The sequence below is a fragment of the Miscanthus floridulus genome, chromosome 16, assembly GCF_019320115.1.
Source record: "Miscanthus floridulus cultivar M001 chromosome 16, ASM1932011v1, whole genome shotgun sequence".
Lineage (NCBI taxonomy): Eukaryota > Viridiplantae > Streptophyta > Magnoliopsida > Poales > Poaceae > Miscanthus > Miscanthus floridulus.
This window is the reverse complement of record NC_089595.1, coordinates 69489907-69511242: the sequence shown is the minus strand read 5'-3', so window position 1 is coordinate 69511242 and position 21336 is coordinate 69489907. Positions and strand designations below refer to the sequence as shown.

The 21336-nt window shown below is 43.8% G+C and overlaps 2 protein-coding genes and 1 pseudogene across 3 annotated transcripts; 2 read left to right on the top strand and 1 right to left on the bottom strand.

Annotated features, from left to right (window-relative positions):
- Positions 1-7602: 7602 nt before the first annotated feature.
- LOC136513109 (lichenase-2-like) lies at positions 7603-10165 on the top strand. The gene is made up of 2 exons (XM_066507104.1): positions 7603-7791; positions 8925-10165. The coding sequence occupies exons 1-2, from the start codon at positions 7716-7718 to the stop codon at positions 9860-9862; spliced, it is 1014 nt and encodes a 337-aa protein (XP_066363201.1). The 5' UTR covers positions 7603-7715; the 3' UTR covers positions 9863-10165.
- Positions 10166-13463: 3298 nt separating this feature from the next.
- On the bottom strand, positions 13464-18435 carry LOC136512518 (peptide chain release factor PrfB3, chloroplastic-like). 2 transcript variants are annotated; one of them, XM_066506482.1, is made up of 6 exons: positions 18162-18435; positions 16421-16638; positions 15958-16158; positions 15003-15215; positions 14416-14596; positions 13464-14329 (listed from the first exon to the last, which is right to left on the bottom strand). In XM_066506482.1, exons 1-6 carry the CDS (start codon positions 18298-18300, stop codon positions 14052-14054), a joined length of 1230 nt encoding a protein of 409 aa, XP_066362579.1. In that variant the 5' UTR covers positions 18301-18435; the 3' UTR covers positions 13464-14051. The 2 variants fall into 2 exon arrangements, with proteins under 2 accessions (XP_066362579.1, XP_066362580.1); XM_066506483.1 differs by lacking the exon at positions 13464-14329 and having other exon boundaries at positions 14440-14603; positions 18162-18430.
- Positions 18436-19840: 1405 nt separating this feature from the next.
- On the top strand, positions 19841-20648 carry LOC136510798 (uncharacterized; annotated as a pseudogene).
- Positions 20649-21336: the final 688 nt, after the last annotated feature.

The following is a 21336-nucleotide window of genomic DNA, read 5'->3' as shown; positions in this document are numbered from 1 at the left end:
TAGTTTGACCAATATAACTGTTGAATCAACTATTCGAGACCAGATAATTGCCGCTCAAAAAGAAAACAAGGGTATAGTCCATATCAAAGAAAGAGTCAGGAATGGAAAAGCGGCATGCTTCGGGATAGATGATGCAGGTGTGTTATGGTTTAAGAATCGCCTAGTGGTACCAAAGGTTCCTGAGTTGCTGACAGTCAATTCTTGAAGAGGCACATACCACCAGGTTATCTATTCATCCGGGAAGTAATAAAATGTACCATGACTTGAAACAGAGATTCTGGTGGACCAAAATGAAGATAGAGATTGCTCGGTATATAGCCAAGTGTGATACTTGTCAAAGAGTAAAAGCTATACATTTGAGGTCCAGCTGGAGAGTTACAGCCATTGCCTATTCTAGCTTGGAAGTGGGAGGATATTAGTATGGACTTTATCGTTGGTCTACCCAAGACATCTAAAGGTTTTGACTCAATATGGGTTATTGTAGATCGACTACTAAGTCAGCACATTTTCTTCTAGTCAAGAGTATATATCCTACTATCCAATATGCCAAGATGTATTTAGCGAGAATCGTGAGCTTACATGGTATACCAAAGACCATTGTGTCGGATAGAGGTACACAGTTTGTCTCCAACTTTTGGAAACAATTGCATGCTTCGTTGGGTACCAAACTTCTGTATAGTACCGCTTATCATCCACAGACTGATGGTCAGACTGAAAGAGTAAATCAAGTACTTGAAGATTTGTTAAGGTGTTGTGTCCTTAACTATTCCAATAAGTGGGATGAATGTTTGCCTTTGGCTGAGTTCTCATACAACAATAGTTATCAAGAGAGCATTAAGATGGCTCCGTTTGAAGCACTCTATGGTCGTAGATGCAGAACATCACTAAATTGGTCTGAACCCGGGGAAAGATGGTTCTTTGGAGTTGACCTTGTGAAAGAAATAGAAGAGAAGGTTAGGCAGATACAAAGTAATTTGAAGATAGCTCAGTCCCGACAAAAGAGTTATGCGGATAAACGACGTAGACCATTGGTGTTTAACTAAGAGAGATTTTGTATATCTGAAGGTATCACCAATGAAGGGAGTTACCCGTTTCGGTGTTAAAGGCAAGTTGGCACCTCGTTATATTGGACCATTTCAAATTTTGGAGAGGTGTGGAAAGGTGGCATATCGCTTGAAGTTACCAGAACATCTCTCAGCTGTACACGATGTGTTCCATGTTTCTCAATTAAAGAAATGTCTTCGAGTGCCTGATCAGAATGTTGAGGTTGAAGGAGTTGAACTTGAACCTGATTTGACCTATTCCGAATATCCTATCCGAGTTCTGGATCAGAAAGATCGTGTCACTCGAAGGAGGACAATCAAGTTCTACAAGATACAATGGAATCAACATTCTAAGTAAGAAGCTACTTGGGAATCCGAAGATTTCTTGCTAGAACAGTTTCTAGAATTTCTTGCGTCAATATAGAATAATGTTAGTTGTGCTCTGTCGTTACGAACCATGTTTTGTAAAGGGACCTTAGCTGTTTTATGGTTGAGTTTTGAATGTTTTTGCTTGACACATTTCCTTTTCCATTACTTATCCTATGACTTTAAATCTCGGGACGAGATTTCTTTTAGGGGGAAAGATTGTAACACCTCTGGTGTTTTAAACCCTAAAATATGCCATGTCATCATATGCATTGCACATCATTTTTGTGTTAGTGAAAATTTTGATATGCATTCACTAAAACAAGTTTATTTTTATGATGATATGTGTTGACTTGTATGGATGAATCAATTTCAAAACCTTTGTATTGAATTGGAATTCCAAAACCCTAATTTCCAGCATTTAATTCTACCCTAGAAAACCTAATTCAAAATCTAAGCATATTTTGGAGTTGAGCCTAAAAGCAAAAGTGTAGAGCTTGTCAATGTGTACAAAGTTAATTTTTGAAGTTTTCAAAGTTGTTATATAAAATTTGAAGTAATTTGAAAAGGGATAAATTCTTAAAGTGTCCCCTTTTGATTTTAAACTTGCATTTTAAAATGTAGACATAATTTGAGTATGGTTGTTAAAGTAAAGTTGTAGAACTTTGAATTTGGAGCAACTTTTATTTTTGGAGATTTTTGAGTTACCATACAAATTTGAGAGTAATTTGAAAAATGGATCGAGTGGCAATTCGGTAAATATAGTGAACAGTGCCAGCGGGCGACACCTCACCGACGGCGAGCTTCCATCGACTTCCAGTCGTGCCCATGGCCACCTCCGGCTTCGTGCTGGCATGGGAAGGCTGCTACGTGGCTTCTCCGAGATTCCTGGCCACGCTATAAAGCCTACGCCGTCGTCGTTCTTCTCCGTTTCCTCTCCTCTGTTTTCCCGTTGTCGCCGCTCAGCTCCGTCGAGCTCGTGCCGTCGCCGTAGCGCCCTCCCAGTCTCAGCAAAGCATACCATAGCTCCGCCTACTCCTTGCGAACCTAGCCAACCTGTCCTAGATGCTTGATTTCACCGAGAAACGCTGCGCGTCGCCTTTCTTCCTCGCGGCCGGCAGTATCGCTGTCGAATTCGCTTCATAGTGGCCAACACTCTACGATGCGTCTCTGCCCTTGCTAAGCATAGCTCTAGCTTCACCATGTTGCCGTGATGCTATGTGTCTTGTTGGATGACCTTTTCATCCACTACAGCCGCCGGAACGCCACCGTCGATGACAGCTTCCTCCGCCGTGTCTACCTTGATCGCCGACAAGCCTTTCTGTTGCTCCTCTGATTCAGCCATCAGCTCGAGCGTGTTTGGGGTGAGCTACTGAGTATTCCCAAGCATTTTGTTTAACCGCTACCGGCCTCACTTCGCCGGCATAGCGCAGCCGCACCGCCATGTCTGCCATGGCCGGCGTCGAGCTCGGTTTGAGCAGTGATTGGTGCATTTAGTGCCACCAATAGGTGCGCCCTGCCGTGGTGATCACGCCGGTACCTCGGTTGTGGCCGGAGACCTCACCGTCGGTGAGAAACTGCTGGTCAGAGGGCCTCACTGCCGTGGTCAGTGCGAGCTGACAGTGGGGTCACCCTGTCCGTGACTGTTGAAGTGAAAATGGATTTTTCTATTTTGCAGAATTGATTAAATAGTGCTGTAATTTGTTTATTTTGTGTAGAATTAAATAGAGCTCCAAAAATTATGAAAATTTTTGTGTGGCCTCTTTGAGATGTAAACTATTTAGTAAAAATATTGAATGTTATTTTTCAGTATATTTTGAATGTGATACAAATTGCTCAAATTAATTAATAAATGGGTTTCTATGATTTTTCTAGGCTTAAATAATTATCCAAAAATTATGAAATTAGTTTGACACTTAGTTATCATGTGAGGAGTCTTCACAAAAATTTTGAGCTCATTTGGAGAAAGTTGATTAATTTCATAATTATTAATTAGTTATTAATTAATAAAAACAAATAGTAAACCCTAATGATTTAGGTTTTGTTTGAATTTGGGATTGAGTGATGACCTTGGGTCATTAGCATATAATGATCCTTGGCAATTAAAGTAAGTGTTTGAGTTTATGAAAATGTTTATTCAGTTGTTGGTTTGCAACTGTACCGCGAAGGAAAGTTGTATTCAAGTTATTAACTTTGCATCCATCGTCAAGCATCATATTTTATATCTCGCATCATATTGAACATGGCATTGTTACTACGTGTAGTGAACGAAAGTGAGAACGTGGTAGTCAACCAAGTTCTTGAGAAAGTTAATCCACCTGTTGAGGTCGGGTTTGATATCTGTGTAACATCTACGGAACCGGACTTTTCCGACAATCAAGGCAAGCCCCAGATGCATTTAAACCTACCTTGTGTTTTACAAATTTATAATACTTTTGCTTTTAAATACTGCATTAAGTGATTAGGAGTTGAGTGGAAAACCTAATTGGTGCATTACCAACTTTGCTTTTCCATATCAACCTTGTTACCAGTTTCAATTCGGGAATGCCCACTTATGCTTAGTCATGCTTAGACCGATAGAAGTTGGGTGATTACCTATCACCTGCGAGGTATAAATGGATTTTTGGATATGACTGGTTATTTATGTTATCATGAGATATGACCATGTGGAGTAATAAATCTGGATCGGGCGGACTCGGTGTATAAGCGCCACAAGACATGGAGGTCTTGTGAGCGGGTTCTTTCCGCCTGTGTCGATTAAGAACCATCCATTGTTGAATTGCATGAGGTGAGACTTTGTAGTACTAGCCACATACTCCGGTAAGCCTTAACTCGGCTATTCTATTACGAGAATGGCTACTCGCGCACTAGGAGTGGAGAAATGGTGGGAGTAGCATGTACCCACGTGGCAATGGGCTGGATTGGTGGAGTACTGTGCTCTCGGGTGGTGCGGACCCATTCTTGTTTTAGAGAATCTAAGGGTGGGTTGGTATATGTAGGTCAGGGACCTGCATATGTCGTGTGGTTGGGAATCCCCAGCTGGGTTATAATCGGTTTGAATCGTCATTGCTCCTCGGTTATGGAGACTCAACTCACTGTTCATCATCGTAGTTAATAAATGAAACTTGAGGAAGTTTTGAGAAAAAGTTTGATATGAAGGTCATGATCTCAATATGGATCATGGCAGATTCATATATGATTTTGATAAGGATTAAATGTTGAAAGAAAGAATCTTTTTAAAGAGCTTTAACGCAAAAGAACCTTGTTTAATGCTAAAGCCTTACCTTGAATCCCTGAGCCTGCATTCCTGAGTCTTATCAGTTTTTATTTTGGTTCAGTCTTGTTGAGTACTTTTGTACTCAGGGTTCGTTAACCCTTGTTGCAGGTGAGTCTCATGAGTAGGTCTGCTTTGGACCGTGCTGCATGACTGTTGTTCAAATCGATGATGATAAGTAAATGTGTGACCTTTGGGCGGGGTACTTTCTTTGTGTGTTCTATTTATGTTACTAATGCCACTCCACTACTATGGTTTGTAATAATAATCGTACTTAGTTTGTAAGGTTTGAAATAACTGTTTTGTAAACTAAGTTATTGTAAGACTTCTACTATTTCACTCTGATGTATATTAATGAATAAACTGTTGTAATACTGCAATGACTCTGTAATGGATCCTGCTCGGAAAAATCGTGGATGATTCGGGGTTCCCCGAGGACACCCGACAATCTTCTTAAGTTACCAGGAATATATGCATAGTCATCAGGGGTCTTTGGACAGTGACATGTGCATGTGGGCCCTATAATTTAGGAGGTTCTGCCACAAGCGCCGCCCCCTCTCATCCCTCTCCCCGTGCCGCCCCCTCCCCTCCCGCCCTCTCCTGGCGCCGTGCCCTCTGCCCTCCCTCCGTCTCCCGCCGACGCTGCCCCCTCCCCTCCCTCTCCCGGCGCCGCCCCCTCTCATCCCTCTCCCAACGCCACCCCTCCCTTCCCTCTCGAGGATCCTGTTTCTTGTGGAGGCACACGTGGATCTCGAGGATCCGGACGCGGGCTTCCTAGATGAGGCAGCGGCGCTTGCCGTAGGCATGCTCGAGGCACCGCTGCAGCTCGACAGTGTGTGCCTACGCCCACTCCAGCTCTGTCAGCGCCTCCACCAGGTGCGCCCACGCCACCGCCATCTGCAGGTTGCAGAGCAACGCCACCCGTCGCCTTGCTCACGCCGCCAGCACGCGACCCGGCCCCGCCCTGCGTCCCTAACCCCTCCGCGTCGCTGCCATCTATAGAGAGCCACCCCCGCTCGAGCTCGGCTCGGACTTCCAAGTGCTGGCTGCAAGGTTGAGTGCCGCCGCCGGCCAGCCATGGCCCTGTCCCTGTCCCAGCGCCCCCATCTCCCTCCCTCTCCCTCTTTTTTTTGCCCAGGTGGTGGTGGCGGCGGGCGTGGTGGTGGCGGCGGCGGGAGGAGGAGCCGCGAGCGGGCAGCGGTGGGGTTTTTTTATATTTTTTGAAAAGTCTTTGCCGAGTGTCGTTTTAACACTTGGCAAAGTCTTTGCCGAGTGCCCCATAAAAAATACTCGGCAAAGAAACGTTTGTCGACTCTGTGTACGCCGAGTGCCGTTTGCCGAGTGTAACACTCGGCAATGGCTTTGCCGAGTATTTTTTAGGCTTCGCCGTGTGCCGTGGACACATGGCAAACCTGGGCATTCCGGTAGTGAATCATATTGTAAATCATACTAGTATTTTTATCTACCTGATTATAAACTTGAGTTTTATTGACCCCTCAAAAAACGAGAATGGTATACCCAAAGAAATGAGAGTGGTATATTTTTCTTGAGTTTTGCTCCGATATCCTCTTTTTTTAAAAAAATACACTAATCTTAAAGTACCAGGGTGACTAATTATAATTAATTTTTGTTTTGGATCTGGATTGGGCGGACCACCAGAGCAGAACTCATTGGAACGGGGAATATATATAGTACAAAATCTTGGTTCCATCAGCCGAGTCTACGTCGCATCTCAGCTCGATCTTGTGCTTCAAGTTAGCCGTGAGCTATGGCATTCCAATCAAATGCGATCCTTTGTCCCTTTATCTCCAACTGTGTTTTCAGCTAGCAGTGAGTTATGGCATTTCAATCGAGTGCGATCAGGTGTCCCTTTCTAACTGAGATGGCCACATTTTAGCAAAAGGGAATATTTCTACTATATATCGTTCAATATCTGGAAGCATGCAGTGCAAAGCTCATCAGCTTTTAACTACCATTCACCGTGTCTGAATGATCTACCAAAGGATAGAACTAGCTCCCGATTTTTTTTCTTCGAGTTCAGATAAAATTAGTATAGTAAGAACTAACTCCATGTAAACTAGAATGTTTTTCATTTTCATCTATTTGCAATGCTGACTCAGACAAATTTAATTTGTTGAACCTCTTAATAATCTCACTGATATTCGATTTTTAGCAACTGATGTTCCAAGTGAAACTAAGAAAATTAAGATGTGTTGTGAAAACTGGAAATGAATCAGGGAAAGTTGGCTGTAATTTAAGGGGGTGCGCTTTGCCCTGTGGGTGCATAGACTTTTATCAAAGGGGTACGAATATGGTGAAAATTTCATCATAATCACTGATTTTTCGTTTTTCATGGGTGCGCCCGCACCCGCTATGGTGTACATAGATCTGCCCCTGCCCTGTAAAGGATATAGGTACACTGTTATGAGTCTCTAAAGAATCATAATGATGGGCACGACACTCGAATAGTTTTAACCTAATGTAGAGGTTCGCTCCTCACGGTAGATAGATTTTTTTAAGATAATGAAACAAATTTTTAGCCTCTACCATCCGGAGACTGTACACAGCTGGGCGTCAACCACAAAACATGCGGGGGGATTAAAAAAGCAAGCAGGGAATTAAAAAGCAACAAAGTTTAAGCCCATCAGAAGCGTGCGACCAAACGGGAACTAATAGCTACGCTTCAATTCGATTCCGGAAGCACCGATGAAGAGTAGTTTCCTTTTTTTTAAAAAAAAAGGCTTCAGGCCCACAAAGAAAACGAAAAAGATTTTCAGAAAAAAAAATGAAAGAGATGTAAACTAATGTCGGTGGTGCTGGATATTCGAAAAGAAAAGCTTGTCGGTGCTGATGGCGTTGGGCCAAGTGATATATTGGACCCTGATATCTATAGTTCTATATAAGATGGCTGTTGGCAGTGGTTTGTTTCATCGAAGCAATTACAAGCAGAGTTTTTGGAGAGACGTGTAAGCATAGCCACAAGGAACAGTAGCCTCTTGAACACGCACGGGGAGGGTTCGAGAACAGAGAGAATGGCAAGGCAGAGTGCAGCCTCCATGTTGGCTACGGCGGCATTGCTTCTCGGGGTCTTTGCCAACATCGCTCCAAGTATATATATTTTCCCCCTTTCCTTACTGTATTAACTGTGTTTCAGGATATGTTTGTGCTTGCAGCTAGAAAGTCGAAAACAGATTTTTGGGGAATGTAAAAGCTTGACAGTAACTTTAATACAAAAATAAGATTATTACTGTTAGAGTAATGTCATGTTAAAGTAATGTTAGTGCCTTTTGGCAGGGTTTTGGCTTCTTAAAAACAATAAAGCTAGAAGAAATCATATTTTTTATGGCTTCAACATCTTGAAAACACAACGGCTTGGGTTTCACTAATTTTACCTTGGTTTTGGCTTCCAAAGCCGTTCTCGTATGTGCTTGTTTAGTAAAGCTTTTGATTAAGTCGGTGAAGGAACCACAATAGTGTTAGAGTAATGTTAGTGTCTTTTTGGTTGTACTATTTAGTGGTGTTAGAGTATGTCATGCTAAAGAAGAAGCTATAAAAAACCATGCTAAATAGTGTTAGAGTAATGTTTAGTATAATGTTAGAGTAATGTTAGTAATATAGTATCAAAGAAGAAGCTATAAAAAAACCATGCTAAAGAGGATCTTAGACACGCGAGCTAGCTAGGTATATTGGTTTTTCAGCTATGATGAGAAAAAAGCTAGCTATTGGCCGTTAGCCTCATTCGTGCTCTAGCTAACGGCTTTGGCCATCCATATCGATCATAGATGGACTAGCCGACGGTCGGGGACGTTTCCTCTGTTTGGGCCTCTCGCATGTGGCCCCTCTCTCACTCTCTGCTCGTGCAGCAGCTGACAGTAAAATATAATCAGTTGCTTGTAACGTCGACTGTTGCGAAGATTGCAGATAGATAGTGTAGAAAGAAAGGTAGATAGATGGATAGATAGATAGATAGATAGATAGATAGATAGATAGATAGATAGATAGATTGAGAGAGAGATGGGGAAGTTAAATGTCTTCTCGATGTAGAGATAAGAAGCGAGATGGGAAAGATAGATTGAGAGATAGCCGGGGAAGTTAAATTTCAGTTACACACAGCGGACAGCGATACTCGCTGCCTCTGTTGTTTCATGCACAGGTTTCCTTTTCCATTAATTTCTTCACAATTTTACTGTGGTTAATTAATAAATTTGACTGAAGGAGTGCGTACGTACGTATGTGTGCAGGCGTGGTGGAGTCCATCGGGGTGTCCTACGGCATGAGCGGCGACAACCTGCCGCCGGCGAGCAGCGTCATTGGCATGTACAAGGACAACGGCATCACGCTGATGCGGATCTACGCGCCGGACCAGGCGGCGCTCCAGGCCGTGGGCGGCACGGGCATCCGCGTCGTGGTCGGTGCGCCCAACGACGTGCTGTCCAGCCTCGCCGCCAGCCCGGCCGCGGCCGCGTCGTGGGTCCGCAACAACATCCAGGCGTACCCGAAGGTCTCCTTCCGCTGCGTCTGCGTGGGCAACGAGGTGGCCGGTGGCGCGGCGCAGAACCTGGTCCCGGCCATGGAGAACGTCCGCGCCGCGCTGGCCGCCGCCGGGCTGGACGGCATCAAGGTCACCACGTCCGTGTCGCAGGCCATCCTCGGCGGGTACAAGCCGCCCTCCGCGGCCGAGTTCACCGACGAGGCGCAGGGGTTCATGGGCCCCGTCCTCGACTTCCTGGCGCGCACCGGCGCGCCTCTCATGGCGAGCGTCTACCCCTACTTCACCTACGCCACCAACCCGTCAGCCATGGACCTCAGCTACGCGCTCTTCACCGCGCCCAGCACCGTCCTCAAGGACGGCAACTACGAGTACCAGAACCTCTTCGACGCCACCGTCGACTCCTTCTACGTGGCGATGGGCAACCACGGTGGCTCCGGCGTGACCCTTGTGGTGTCGGAGAGCGGGTGGCCGTCCGCCGGCGGCGTCGCGGCGTCGCCCGAGAATGCGGCCATCTACAACCAGAATCTCATCAACCACGTCGGCCGGGGAACCCCGCGCCACCCGGGCGCCATCGAGACGATCCTCTTCTCCATGTTCAACGAGAACCTCAAGGAGAGCGGCGTGGAGCAGAACTGGGGGCTCTTCTACCCCAACATGCAACGCGTCTACCCCATCAGCTTCAACTGAAGCTAGCTCGTCCACGTCCACGTACTCTACCGACCGGCCACCGTATCGTATATCCGTACGTCAATAAGTATGTAACCGTATGCGTCCCAGGCTCCCAGCAGGTGATTATGTATTGTACTCCTACAAAGGGATTGCTTCGCGACCACTGGGAGTGTCGAATGCTACTCTCAGATGAGTATGCCATGCACGAAGATTCTTATACGTCGAGAGACCACGCATGGTCAACGACGTGTGAAGTGTGATTAATAATTTTCTTCGATTTTTTAGTGTTTTCATTGAAATTGAATTTGGAAATCAGAAAAAGCCTGCCATTCAAGAATTAACAGTCAACGGCAAGAGGATCACGGCTTGACGGCTAGCTGTGCATAACATCCTGAAACTTTGAACCTAAATATAAAAATTCAAAAACCTAATTTCAAGAACTCTCTAGTCAATCCATCTCTCTCCCTATTCTCTATTTTTTAGCTTGAATGGCTAGCAATGCATATATACAATCGTGCTCCTTGCATGCATATATACTATCGTGCCGGACGTAATTTGCAGTAGCTAGATTTTTCTTTCTTTTGTTCATCATGGGCCTTGTTTAGATTGCAAATTTTTGCAATCTGGACACTGTAGCACGTTTCGTTTGTATTTGATAAACTTTGTCCGATCATGGACTAACTAGACTCAAAAGATTCGTCTCGTGATTTACAACCAAACTGTGCAATTAGTTATTTTTTTACCTACCTTTAATGCTCCATGCATGCGTCCAAAAATTGATGTGACGGAGAGAGAGTGAAAAAACTTGGAATTTGGAGGTGATCTAAACAAGGCCATGCATCCTCTTGAATTGTTGACAGACCGTCGTCGTCATCAATCATCGCAGGGTGTGGAACCAGGTCTCACCTTCAGACTGTAGCAAGCAACAATGAACCCCTCTTGAATTGTTCTGAATTGTTTCCAACATTATATACAGGCTATCTAGTAACATGCACTACCAAGGTGATAACGGTTCTGATTTTATTGGCATAATATGATTTTTAATGAATCGTAGTTCAATGGAGGCTGTTGTCGAGCGTCGTCTACCTCAGCTCGCGCCCGACTCCTCCCCCGCCCCTTTATCCCTCCCCGCCCCCTCCCTCGCCGTTATGTCCCCGCCCTCCTCGTCGTCCTCGCCCCTAGCCATGGTGCGGGTGGGAGTTCAGCAGAGCTCCGCGGTGCCCGCCTTCTTTCCCTGCCCCCTCTCGCGACGGTGTCCTTCCTCTGGCCATGGCGACCCCGCCCTTCATAGACCGGCCGCCTCCACCGCCGCCAGGGCCTCTAAGCCTCCCGTCGTCGTCCCCACCGTCTGGCCAGCCAGCCTCCCCTCCCCCCCTCCCCCCCCCCCCCCCCCCCCGAACCCCCTTGTATGCCCGCCGGTGAGGAGATCTAGTAACCCTAGCCGCCGCCACATCTTTTTCTCCGTCTCCGGTAGCCGCCGCTGCCGCCTCTTCTTCCAACTGCTAAGCTTTTTTTCTATACATTCCTCCACCTTCTTCCAATCTTTGTTATTTAACTTGCAATAAATTATTGGAACACCAAGGTAACGAAAAGGATAAGAGCCTAGCTTGCAACCAAAAATATTTGAGTAAATATATTTATTTACTATTTTTTGCTTCTCCTAAGCAAAAGATTTCACTCTTATGGATGTTAATTTTTAGACCTGATAATTATATTGTTCAAAAGAGTATAGAAGCATCTTCATGTTCTTTGCTTGTTCAATATCATGATCTAAAAATAACACTATGTCATCCGCGTATTGCAAGATAGATAACCCATCCTGTACCAAATTAGTTACTACCCCTTTTATTTGTCCATCCTCTTTGACTTAGGCAATAATAATGGCCAGCATATTTGCAACTATATTAAATAGTATGGGAGATAGTGGATCATCTTGCCTAAGACCTTTCTTTGTTTGAATAGAAGGACCTAAATGGTCATTTACCTTGACCCCCACATTTCCTCCTTGGACGAAGGTTTGGATCCAACTACACCAAATTTGAGAAAAAAAACTTTCATTCAAAGAGTTTGTTGTATGAGCATCTCCAAGAGTTCCCAATAAAGCCTCTCACTCAAGGATTTTTAATAAAAATAGAAAAAAAATCCATTTTCAACTGTTCCTAATCCCACCTCCCAATCTTTCCGCGTTTGGAAAAATATACGGATCGCACGGATATATCCGTGCGTGTCAGACGTGCATATCCACCGGCCAATCTAAAGGTGGAAGGGCGTGAGAAAGAATAAAGAGTAGGAAAGAGTTCTTGATTCAAATGTATAAGAGAAAAAGAATATATAGAAGTGGTTAGAATAATTTACAAATAGTATAGGATTTCTGATGTAAAATTGTCTTCTATATTTTAGAAGTTGAATTATTAGAAACCGTTTGAGATAGTCTTATTTATTTCTTTCAATAATTTTTGGCGAGTTGGAAAACTCTATGGTTTTGAGAAGAAATTGTTGGAACTCTTGGAGATGCTCTGTGGCCAATTTCATAAAATTTTGAAACTAACATTCAACAAACACATTGTTCCAAAATTTAACCTATGGAGTGGAAGAACACCTCAGATTGGTCTTTGATATGTGTTTGTGGATCAACATTGTGCTCTACAGTTGGAAGGTCACTGATACACGAACGAGTCTCTGCCCTCGTGGTCCAAGTGTCTGGTTTTGCTTCAGTGGGCATTGGTTTGAATGTTCTTCTTTTGTTGTACCTTGTTGCATGTAGGGACTGATCAATGGTCCGGACACTTGGAAGTAGTCCGACTCACGCTCACGCTGCTGCTCAAGGATAGTGCTGTCCCCAGGCTGTAGATCAGGCAGCCCCGCGCGTGGGTCCCTTTCGCGCCGATGTTGGGAGCACCAGTAGCTAGAAGCGGCAACAGCTGCCTGATTGAAGGTGCAGGGCTGCAGTTTCTGTAGATCGTGTCAAGGCCTCACCGCTACCAGAGGTACAGGATTGAAATCGCTGCAGTTTCTTTATTTTTCATCTCTATCGCATGACTCTGAAACTGCTACTTGGACTACCATCTTGTATTTCATGTGAAAAAAATATTTCAATCTAAATTTTGTATGAAAATTTCCATTTGCTGTAATTGGACAGCATTTTGTATTTCCAATGGCTGAAATTGGACTAAGCATTCTGCGTTAACATGTGCGTCTCACATGTCTGATACTACTACTTGAACAACTGTCTTAAAACCCAAAACTGAATGCCTGGTTATTTTTTTCAGTAGAGGAAAACATAACAGCACATCTGCATCATCTTAGCATGTCTCAAATTTTCATGGTGAGTATGCTTCAGTTCCAACAAGGTTTGAGTTATTTTTGTTCATAACAGTTTGGCATGTTTGGATATCTCTATTACTATTATAACACATATAGTCCCCTTCTGCACTTTCATTTTTATAACAATTATAACAAAGATCAATTACCATGCAAATAGGAATCAATTGTCAGTTTGTTTAGCACACTAACCATCAAGGTTGCAAATAGGAATCAATTGTCACTTTCATTGTATGTTTGTCATTGGTGGTGCTACATAGACATGATAAAATAATGCGTTCATTTCCACCATCAGCCGTTTCAATTCTACTCCATGGTCTCCTGTTTGATGACATGTAATTCAAAGTGCTTAGTGACAATGTAAACTAATAAGAATGATCACAGTTAAGTAGCAGTAGTTCAGCTACTATAGCGTACATTCTGAGTATCTATTTCTTGACCTTATGTCTCTTGTACTGACATGGTTACTGCATCAAATTATTTCTATCACTGTAAAAGTTGTTTCCCTAACAGATGTAATTTTGACCTCCACGTGCAGCACCATGGCCACTAGTTACATAAAAAACATGAAATGTTACGGCTTTCCAATGGTGTATCTGCATGAACTAACTCTTCTTTGGTTTCTCTGACAATGGAGATAGTGAAAGAACAAAAGAGGTTCAAGCTTGACAATGGAAGAGGCTGATTAATTTGCATCAGGAACGATCTTGAGTCCCACTGGAATGAAGATAGTGCAAGAAATTAATGTTTTGTATACCTTTTTGGCTTGAAATGTGATATATTTACAGAGGTTATCTTATGATGTGGTGGTCTTTAGAAAAAAGGAAATAAATGTACAGAATCACAATGAACAAACAGATCAATCAGTTGGTGAGAGCTGTGTGCATCACAATTGTCTGGAAGTAACACGGCCTCTGATGAATGGTTCGATGTCGCCTTCAAGGACTGAGTTCAAATCTGATAACTGGATACCTGTATTGAGATCATGGACCAATTTCTGAGGTCCAAATGTGTATCTTCGTGTTTCAGAGTTGCACTTAACCTCTATAGCTTGTCTGTTGATCAGTTTTATGTCCGATACTCTCAATTCTCTAGCTACTAGAAGGAGCTTTGCTTTCAACCTACTTGTGGCTTTTAGCTTGTTTGCAAAGTAGCTTCTCTCACCTGTTGATAGGATGCCTCGTTAAATTCCAGTCACAATCACAGTAGCATACCAGTTCACATTTGCGTAAGCAATGTTTGTTCAGTACCTGAACTTTCAGCAGTGACTCCACTTGGTAAGTGTTGAACCCTAACAGCAGCTCCGTTTCTTCTGTCTCGCTTCTTATGTACAGAAGGTGAGGGAGAGGTCTCTATATCACCGTCATCCAAGTGAAGATCAACTGGTCTATCCAAGAACAGGGGAATTATGTCGACTCTAGCTGATAAGGCCTGCAAGCTTTGGTACATATCAGGTTAGCCAACCTGATACACATAGCAGCATATGGAAAAAGATCATTGATAGAATCAAAAGTAACGTATGAGGTTTAGCATTGAAATACTAAATCAGAAAGCATTACCTCACAATCTACTCTATCCAAAGTAGTTCTATTTGCGGTTGGTCTATGCATATTAGTCAACACTTTTGAGCTTAAACTCTGAACATGTGAGGCTCAAGCATTACTTTCTTTGACTTGAGCAATCTATTGGCTAATATATCTTGTAGAGCAGCAGCAGCTTACTGCTGTATGACATTTACATGTATAGTTTGTCATGTATATTAATCTAAACTTGGCACTAAACAATTCCTGATGAATTCTGATAAAAATTAACAAATTACAACAGAAAGCATAATCACCTGATCAATGTCAGAATTTTCAAGGGAGGAGTATATCATTTGATGCATTCCTTTTTCTCCAGAAAGGGTGCCAAACATGTACTCTGATTCAATCTCCATTGCTGCAGATTGGATATGGCCACTCGTTGAAAATATCTTCTCAATCAATCCAACCTTGTAACCTTGCTTCCGTGCCCAACTTGTATACATGCCAAAGACCTTCTCTGCCCACAGCTGCAGCGAACAAATATCAACATTTTTGTGAGTAAAAAAATATCATAGTTAGCCATTTCAACAGTATATATCAAAACTTCAAAAAGTTGATATGACCACATTCAGAGTAAAATACCAACTCCCATCTAGCAGTATGAGAGTATGAATCACTATAGGCTATTAGCATCACAACAACAACAACAACAACAACAAAGCTTTAAGTCCCAAACAAGTTGGGGTAGGCTAGAGTTGAAACCCAGCAGAAGCAATGAAGGTTCAGGCACATGAATAGTTGTTTTCCAAGTACTCCTATCTAAGGCTAAGTCTTTGGGTATATTCCATCCTTTCAAGTCTCCTGTTATTGCCTCTACCCAAGTCAACTTCGGTCTTCCTCTGCCTCTCTTCACGTTATTATCCTGGCTTAGGATTCCACTACGCACCGGTGCCTCTGGAGGTCTCCGTTGGACATGTCCAAACCATCTCAACCGTTACTATCCTGGCTTAGGATTCCACTATAAGCTATTAGCATATTTGAAAGAAATTTCATGAATTAACTGACCATTCAGTAGCTTTATTTTTTACATGGACTTGAGCAGAATACTAGTTAACGACAAATTCATAAAGGCAAAAAGGGCAGTAAGGTTATCTATTCAAATAGAAAGGTGAAATTGTAACTAAAGCTACATCAGTATTTCTTATACTATTATTCTATTATCATTACCTTTAGCCATACACATATAGAATGCAACTACAGTTAACTTACCTCAGAAGTAACACCGTTAGATACTGCAGTAACAATAATGCACGCTCCCTCCTTGTCATATGGACCCTTAAGAAGCTTGTACATCTGGTAGCGATCTAGATACTCACTAGCATCTACTGAAGATTTGTAAGCTTGCTTAAATAGCTCACCATTTATGGCATCCATCTCTGATAGTTGACTAATCAACTTCGCCTCTTCAGCCTGCACAGTATATCTAATGGTCACCAGCCAGAAAACACAAGTGCCAATTCAAATTATAGTTTCTGTGGACAAAATAAAGACAAAAAGAAAGTCGAAACTGTATATTTGCATATTTTAGTGAAGGGAAGTGACAGAGTACACATGGTTTAGCTTATCTTCTGAAGCCTGTTCACATGCATGAAGCATCACACTATAAAAAGCATATTTGTTTCTGGAAATCCTGAGAACAAAAACTGTTTGTTGAACTCATATTACTAAGCACCTTGAAGCGAAGATCTTTTAGATGGTCGACCACCCTGATAGCATCTGCCAGAGCAGAGAGCGTCTCATGTGACTTAGCTGGATTATCCCACAAGTTACGCTTCCGCAATACTTCTTCCTGTTTAATTCTCTGTGCTTCCTCCAACTCCAAAGCACTGGAAGCGGTTGTTTCAACCCGCACAACTGCATCTTCAATCCTCTTTTTCAAGGAGTACAGACCTTCAAACAACAAGCAAACAGTTTATTTAGGAATTTGAGCTTTTGGGTTTAAATACAAGGAACAGTACTTTGTTAAGCTTGGCTCAGTGCAGTGTTTCCCAACCACTGTACTTTGATGCAAAAAGACAATTTTGCGTTCTATATTCAGACTGCTATTTATTATGGAATCAGATGAAGATGAACAAATAAACTTTGTGCCACGAAATCAAACTTTTGGATTGTCTGAGTTAAGTGGCCAAGAGCTACTTTTGGTCAAGCAAGAACCTTGTCAGACAATCTCTTGACCAACCAAATTAGCCAGTGGTGGACCCAGCCCAAAAATTCAGGTAGGGCGGGCTGCCACTTATATCTACCAAATGTCACCGATATTTCGGTTTAGCCATGAATGTATACCATATTTATATTGCTATATCATATAACAATTCTAATTTAGTCAGTAATTCAACAATAGGTGTTAAACTTGTATTCGTAAAACCAATATTGACAAACTGAGGTGGAGTTTGATACACAGCAATGGTTTTGGATTTGCAATTAGGACTAACAATAACTTCAAATGTGTATCAAGAATAGCATGTTCACGACTAAATTGGCATTCAGCAAAACATTCGGAACAAGACTTTGAAAGATTGCTGGACTAGCAATTGTGGGTTTTCAATCAAAATCATCAAGTATAAGGGAAAAGGTAGCTGCGATTTGCAGGTACACTGCTTCATGTCTGCACGATATCTGCTAAACAAGCCAAACAAAATTAAATACGCTCGACTTACAGTTACAGCAAGCTCAATCAGTAGCAAACTTTCTTCCTTGTTGCCCTTGCGTTATCATACACAAATTTGAGCATTATTAAACTGCGCACAGCCGCTGCACCGCGGCGGGCCTGGGAGTGGGGCGCAGTCGGAGGGGAGCCGCTGCTGGCCGGCTGCCGCTGCCCGCTGGCGGCGCGCACCACGCAGGCAGCCACCACGTAGGAGAGGGAGGGCAGCAGAGGGATCCGGGAGGGGAAGCACCAGGAGGCCGACGTCAGAGCTGGTACGCTGGCACGGCGACCGGCGAGGGCAAGCCGTGGCCGCCGAGCGCCGGAGCATACACGCCTTGGAGCGCCGCCGCCGAGTGTGGGTACTGAGGTGCGCTGCACGACTGCTGGCTGCCGGCTACGGTGGTGTGCTCTGCTTGCCAAAAGGGCCTACCTAATTGGTGGGCCTCCGGCACATAGACGCCCCAACTCCCTATCGCGAAGTCTCCCCTGCACGCAAGTCATCTTCCACCTCCGCGCGGCCGCTCGGAACGCCACTTCGCCAGTCGGGGCTCCATGGCGATGCCACCGGAGGTAAGAGGTTCCGGCCAGAGCGGCCGCCCTACCTCGCCCTATAGGTCGGTCCGCCTATGAAATTAGCTATTTTGCTACCTTCTCCTTTCTCAGTTCGTCCAATTGACCCCGCATTGTACACTAGGCATCACAAATTTCAACGACTTCTTCCGCAACCTCCCAGGGATGCGCATAAAGCTGCGAGTGGCGGACGTACCGAGTTTCTTATAGGAGGCAGCGCCATCACCGCCGCGCCCATCCGCCGGGAGGGCGGCGGCGCGGACGGCGAGGCGGCCCGTGTGGAGGCCGGATGCAGACGCTCGTGCGCACGCTGCCGGCGAGGTGTCCGCTGCCATTCCAACGGCGAGACAGCAAGGGCAAGGTGGCGGCCAGCGGGAGGCGGACGCGAGGAGATGGTGGGGGTGAGGGGCAGGGGGTGGCTTAAGAGTGGAGAGGTCGGTGAGGTTGTGCGGCGGAGGGAGGGGCAGCCTGGCGCGGTGTGGCTCACACGCGCCTCATCCACCGCCCAATCGCCGTGCACACAAATAACTACTGCAGTGCATATGAGCATCATCCGTTTGTGTGCGTTTAGTAGAGACCGGGATTCCCCTGCAAATATTTAGATTCAGTATTTTGTAGAACAGCTGAATTAGATTTACTTTATGAAACTATTTGACTAGCTTTCTGGATTTTTGAAAAAAAAAATAATTCATTTTTATATGAGAAAACACAAGAAACCGAAAAATTTTCTACCTACCAAAGAGGGCTTAATAGATTGTGCTAAAGGTTTCTCTATCCTATTTTAGGTCATGTTTGGAAGTAGATATTTGGACCTTGGATTTGGCTTTGGCATTTGGTACCCTCAAATTCCATTGTTTGGATGATACTAGAATCGGTCCGAGGCATTGGCGCCCAATATCGCGGACCTTTCCCGCACAAAGGAAAGAGCTCGCCCACAATTCCGAGGTCTCCCGCTCTATATTGGCCCGAAATCGCTTCCGCTCACTTCCCCGACCCCCGCGCGTACCCCTTCACAACCCACGGCTTCTGCACACTCGGGGAAAAAGAAGAGTGAGCGACTCGCAAGAGAGAGGCGGCGGCGATGGCAGAGGCGACGGGAGGTTGACCCCCCATGGCGAAAGCGCGATCTCCCGGCATCCTCGCCTGGCGTCCTCGTTCTCGTGCATCTCCGACCATCCTCCGTCGTTCTCCCTCTCTACAGGTACGTCTTCTTGCTACTCTCATCTACTTCCCCTTTCCTGCTGAATCCTCCAACTTTAATCTGCGCCTCCCTCGCGGATTCATCCTTGCCGTCTTTCTCAATCACCTGTCGGCATCCAGATCGATTGAGGCTTCTTTTCTTCTCCCTCCATCGATTCACTCTTTTCAAACCCTAACCCCTTTTCTCTAGATTTAGCAGGTTACTTCTGTCAAGTGTTCGTTGTTCCTCGTTCCGATTGAAGGTATGTAGTGCCTAAAATTGATATGTTGTTGGTGTTCCTAAATGATTTTTTTTTTCATGACGTGCTCTTTGAAAATCATGTGTGTGCCTGCCTGTGTGCATTGTAGCTGCATTATGTCAAATCTTGAGTTGGTTTCCTTCATTAATGAAGAAAACAAAAGGAGAAAGAGGAGGAGGATTATATTCACAGAACTATACTTTGATGCAGTTGTTCTTGGGCTTGCATATCTTAGTTCGCAGCGGGGGGCAAGGGATTTAGGGTGCTTTAATGATGATGAGCGCAGGCATACTCTTAGGAAGTATTTCCTGAAGGAAATGTATGATAGTTCTGAAGTTACATGCTATGATGAGCTACGTTTAACTAAAAGAAACTTTCATGACCTGTGCATCATGTTGCATTGTTGGCTGTAGCAAAGGCAAAGAGAGTTTACCTCACATGGACAGATGAGATGGACGCTACCTTGTTGGATGTACTTGTCGAGCATCACAACAATGGTGACCACTCCCAAAATGGATAGAAGCTACATGTCTACAATGCTGCTATCAAGAATGTACGTGACAAGTGCAATATGGACATCACAAAAGAAAACATATCAGGTGCAAAACTTTTGACAAGCACTATAAGGTCATTAATAAGATACTGTCACAGAGTGATTTTGGTTGGGATTGGGAAAATAATAAGCTATCAATTGATAGTGAGGATGTCTGGTCTAGATATGTGGCAGTAAGTACATGGATATTTGGTTTCTCACTGTTTTACTTTTATAATAAGACAAGTCACTTGTACTGTGTCTTTGTTTTGTGCAGAATAATAAGGCTGCACCTTGTTACAAGAACAAGGTGGTGAAGAATTAGGATGCAATCAGCACTATTTATTCTACAGATCATGCCAATGGTGATGGTGCCAAGATAGCTGCTGAGAGTGCACAAGATTCACCTGAAGAATATAGTGAAGCATCCCTAGATTTACCAAAAAAAAAGCGGCGAACTGGTAAAGCAATTCTTTGCATGCTTGGAGATATGAAGACTTCATTTCGAGATGCTCTAAAATCCGAGCCATTACCATTGCCTCAGGTCACTTCTCCTGCTAAAATACTTGCTGCACTTGAACAAATACCAGATTTAGCTAGATGTGACCTTTTGCGGGCTTATGGGAAGTTGATCCTTAATGAGCGTTTATTCCAAGCGCTTATGGAACTGCCTATGGAATTCAGAAAAGAATGACTCCTTACGTTGAATTAGAGCAATGGTGGCTGATTAAGAGATGTAATGTACGCTTGTTGTTATATAATATGGAACTGCCTATGTACGCTTGCTGTTGGCCCCTTTGAAATTAGGTGTTGTGAAATGTTGTGGCACTTGCAAGAGAGTTGGATTATTTATCATTAAGTATTGACTCTATAATATATGCTTGTGATCAACATTTTATGTGCTGTTGTCATCGATTATTTTCCATGTTTTTAATGATATTATTTCAGTTTCTACTATTTTTCTGAATATTTTCATGTTTTTTGTGTAAAGTGATAATATAATCATCCAATAAATATGCAAGTTGTGAAATACATATTACAATGCATTTACATCAGTGTAGACAACCCAGACTACAATTCAACGTTTATACATCCAAACATGAATTGGAATTGGTTGATTCCAGCTATTAACTACTTGCACATCCAAACAATAGCATTGGTATTCGAGGCCATTTCTAATTCCCCTCAGCTTTGGTATTCTAGGCCAATTTAATTCCTCGGTCTGAATATCTACATCCAAACAGAGCCTTAAGTATTTTGTTCTTATTAAACTATGAGTGTACTTGTACCATAAATGCGGCAAAACTGCCACAGCAAGTTAGGCACAGGAAGTGTGGCATGGTGTGGTAAACTGCGATAGTCAACAAAATAGTCCTAAGGGCTGTGTTCGGAATGCAGGA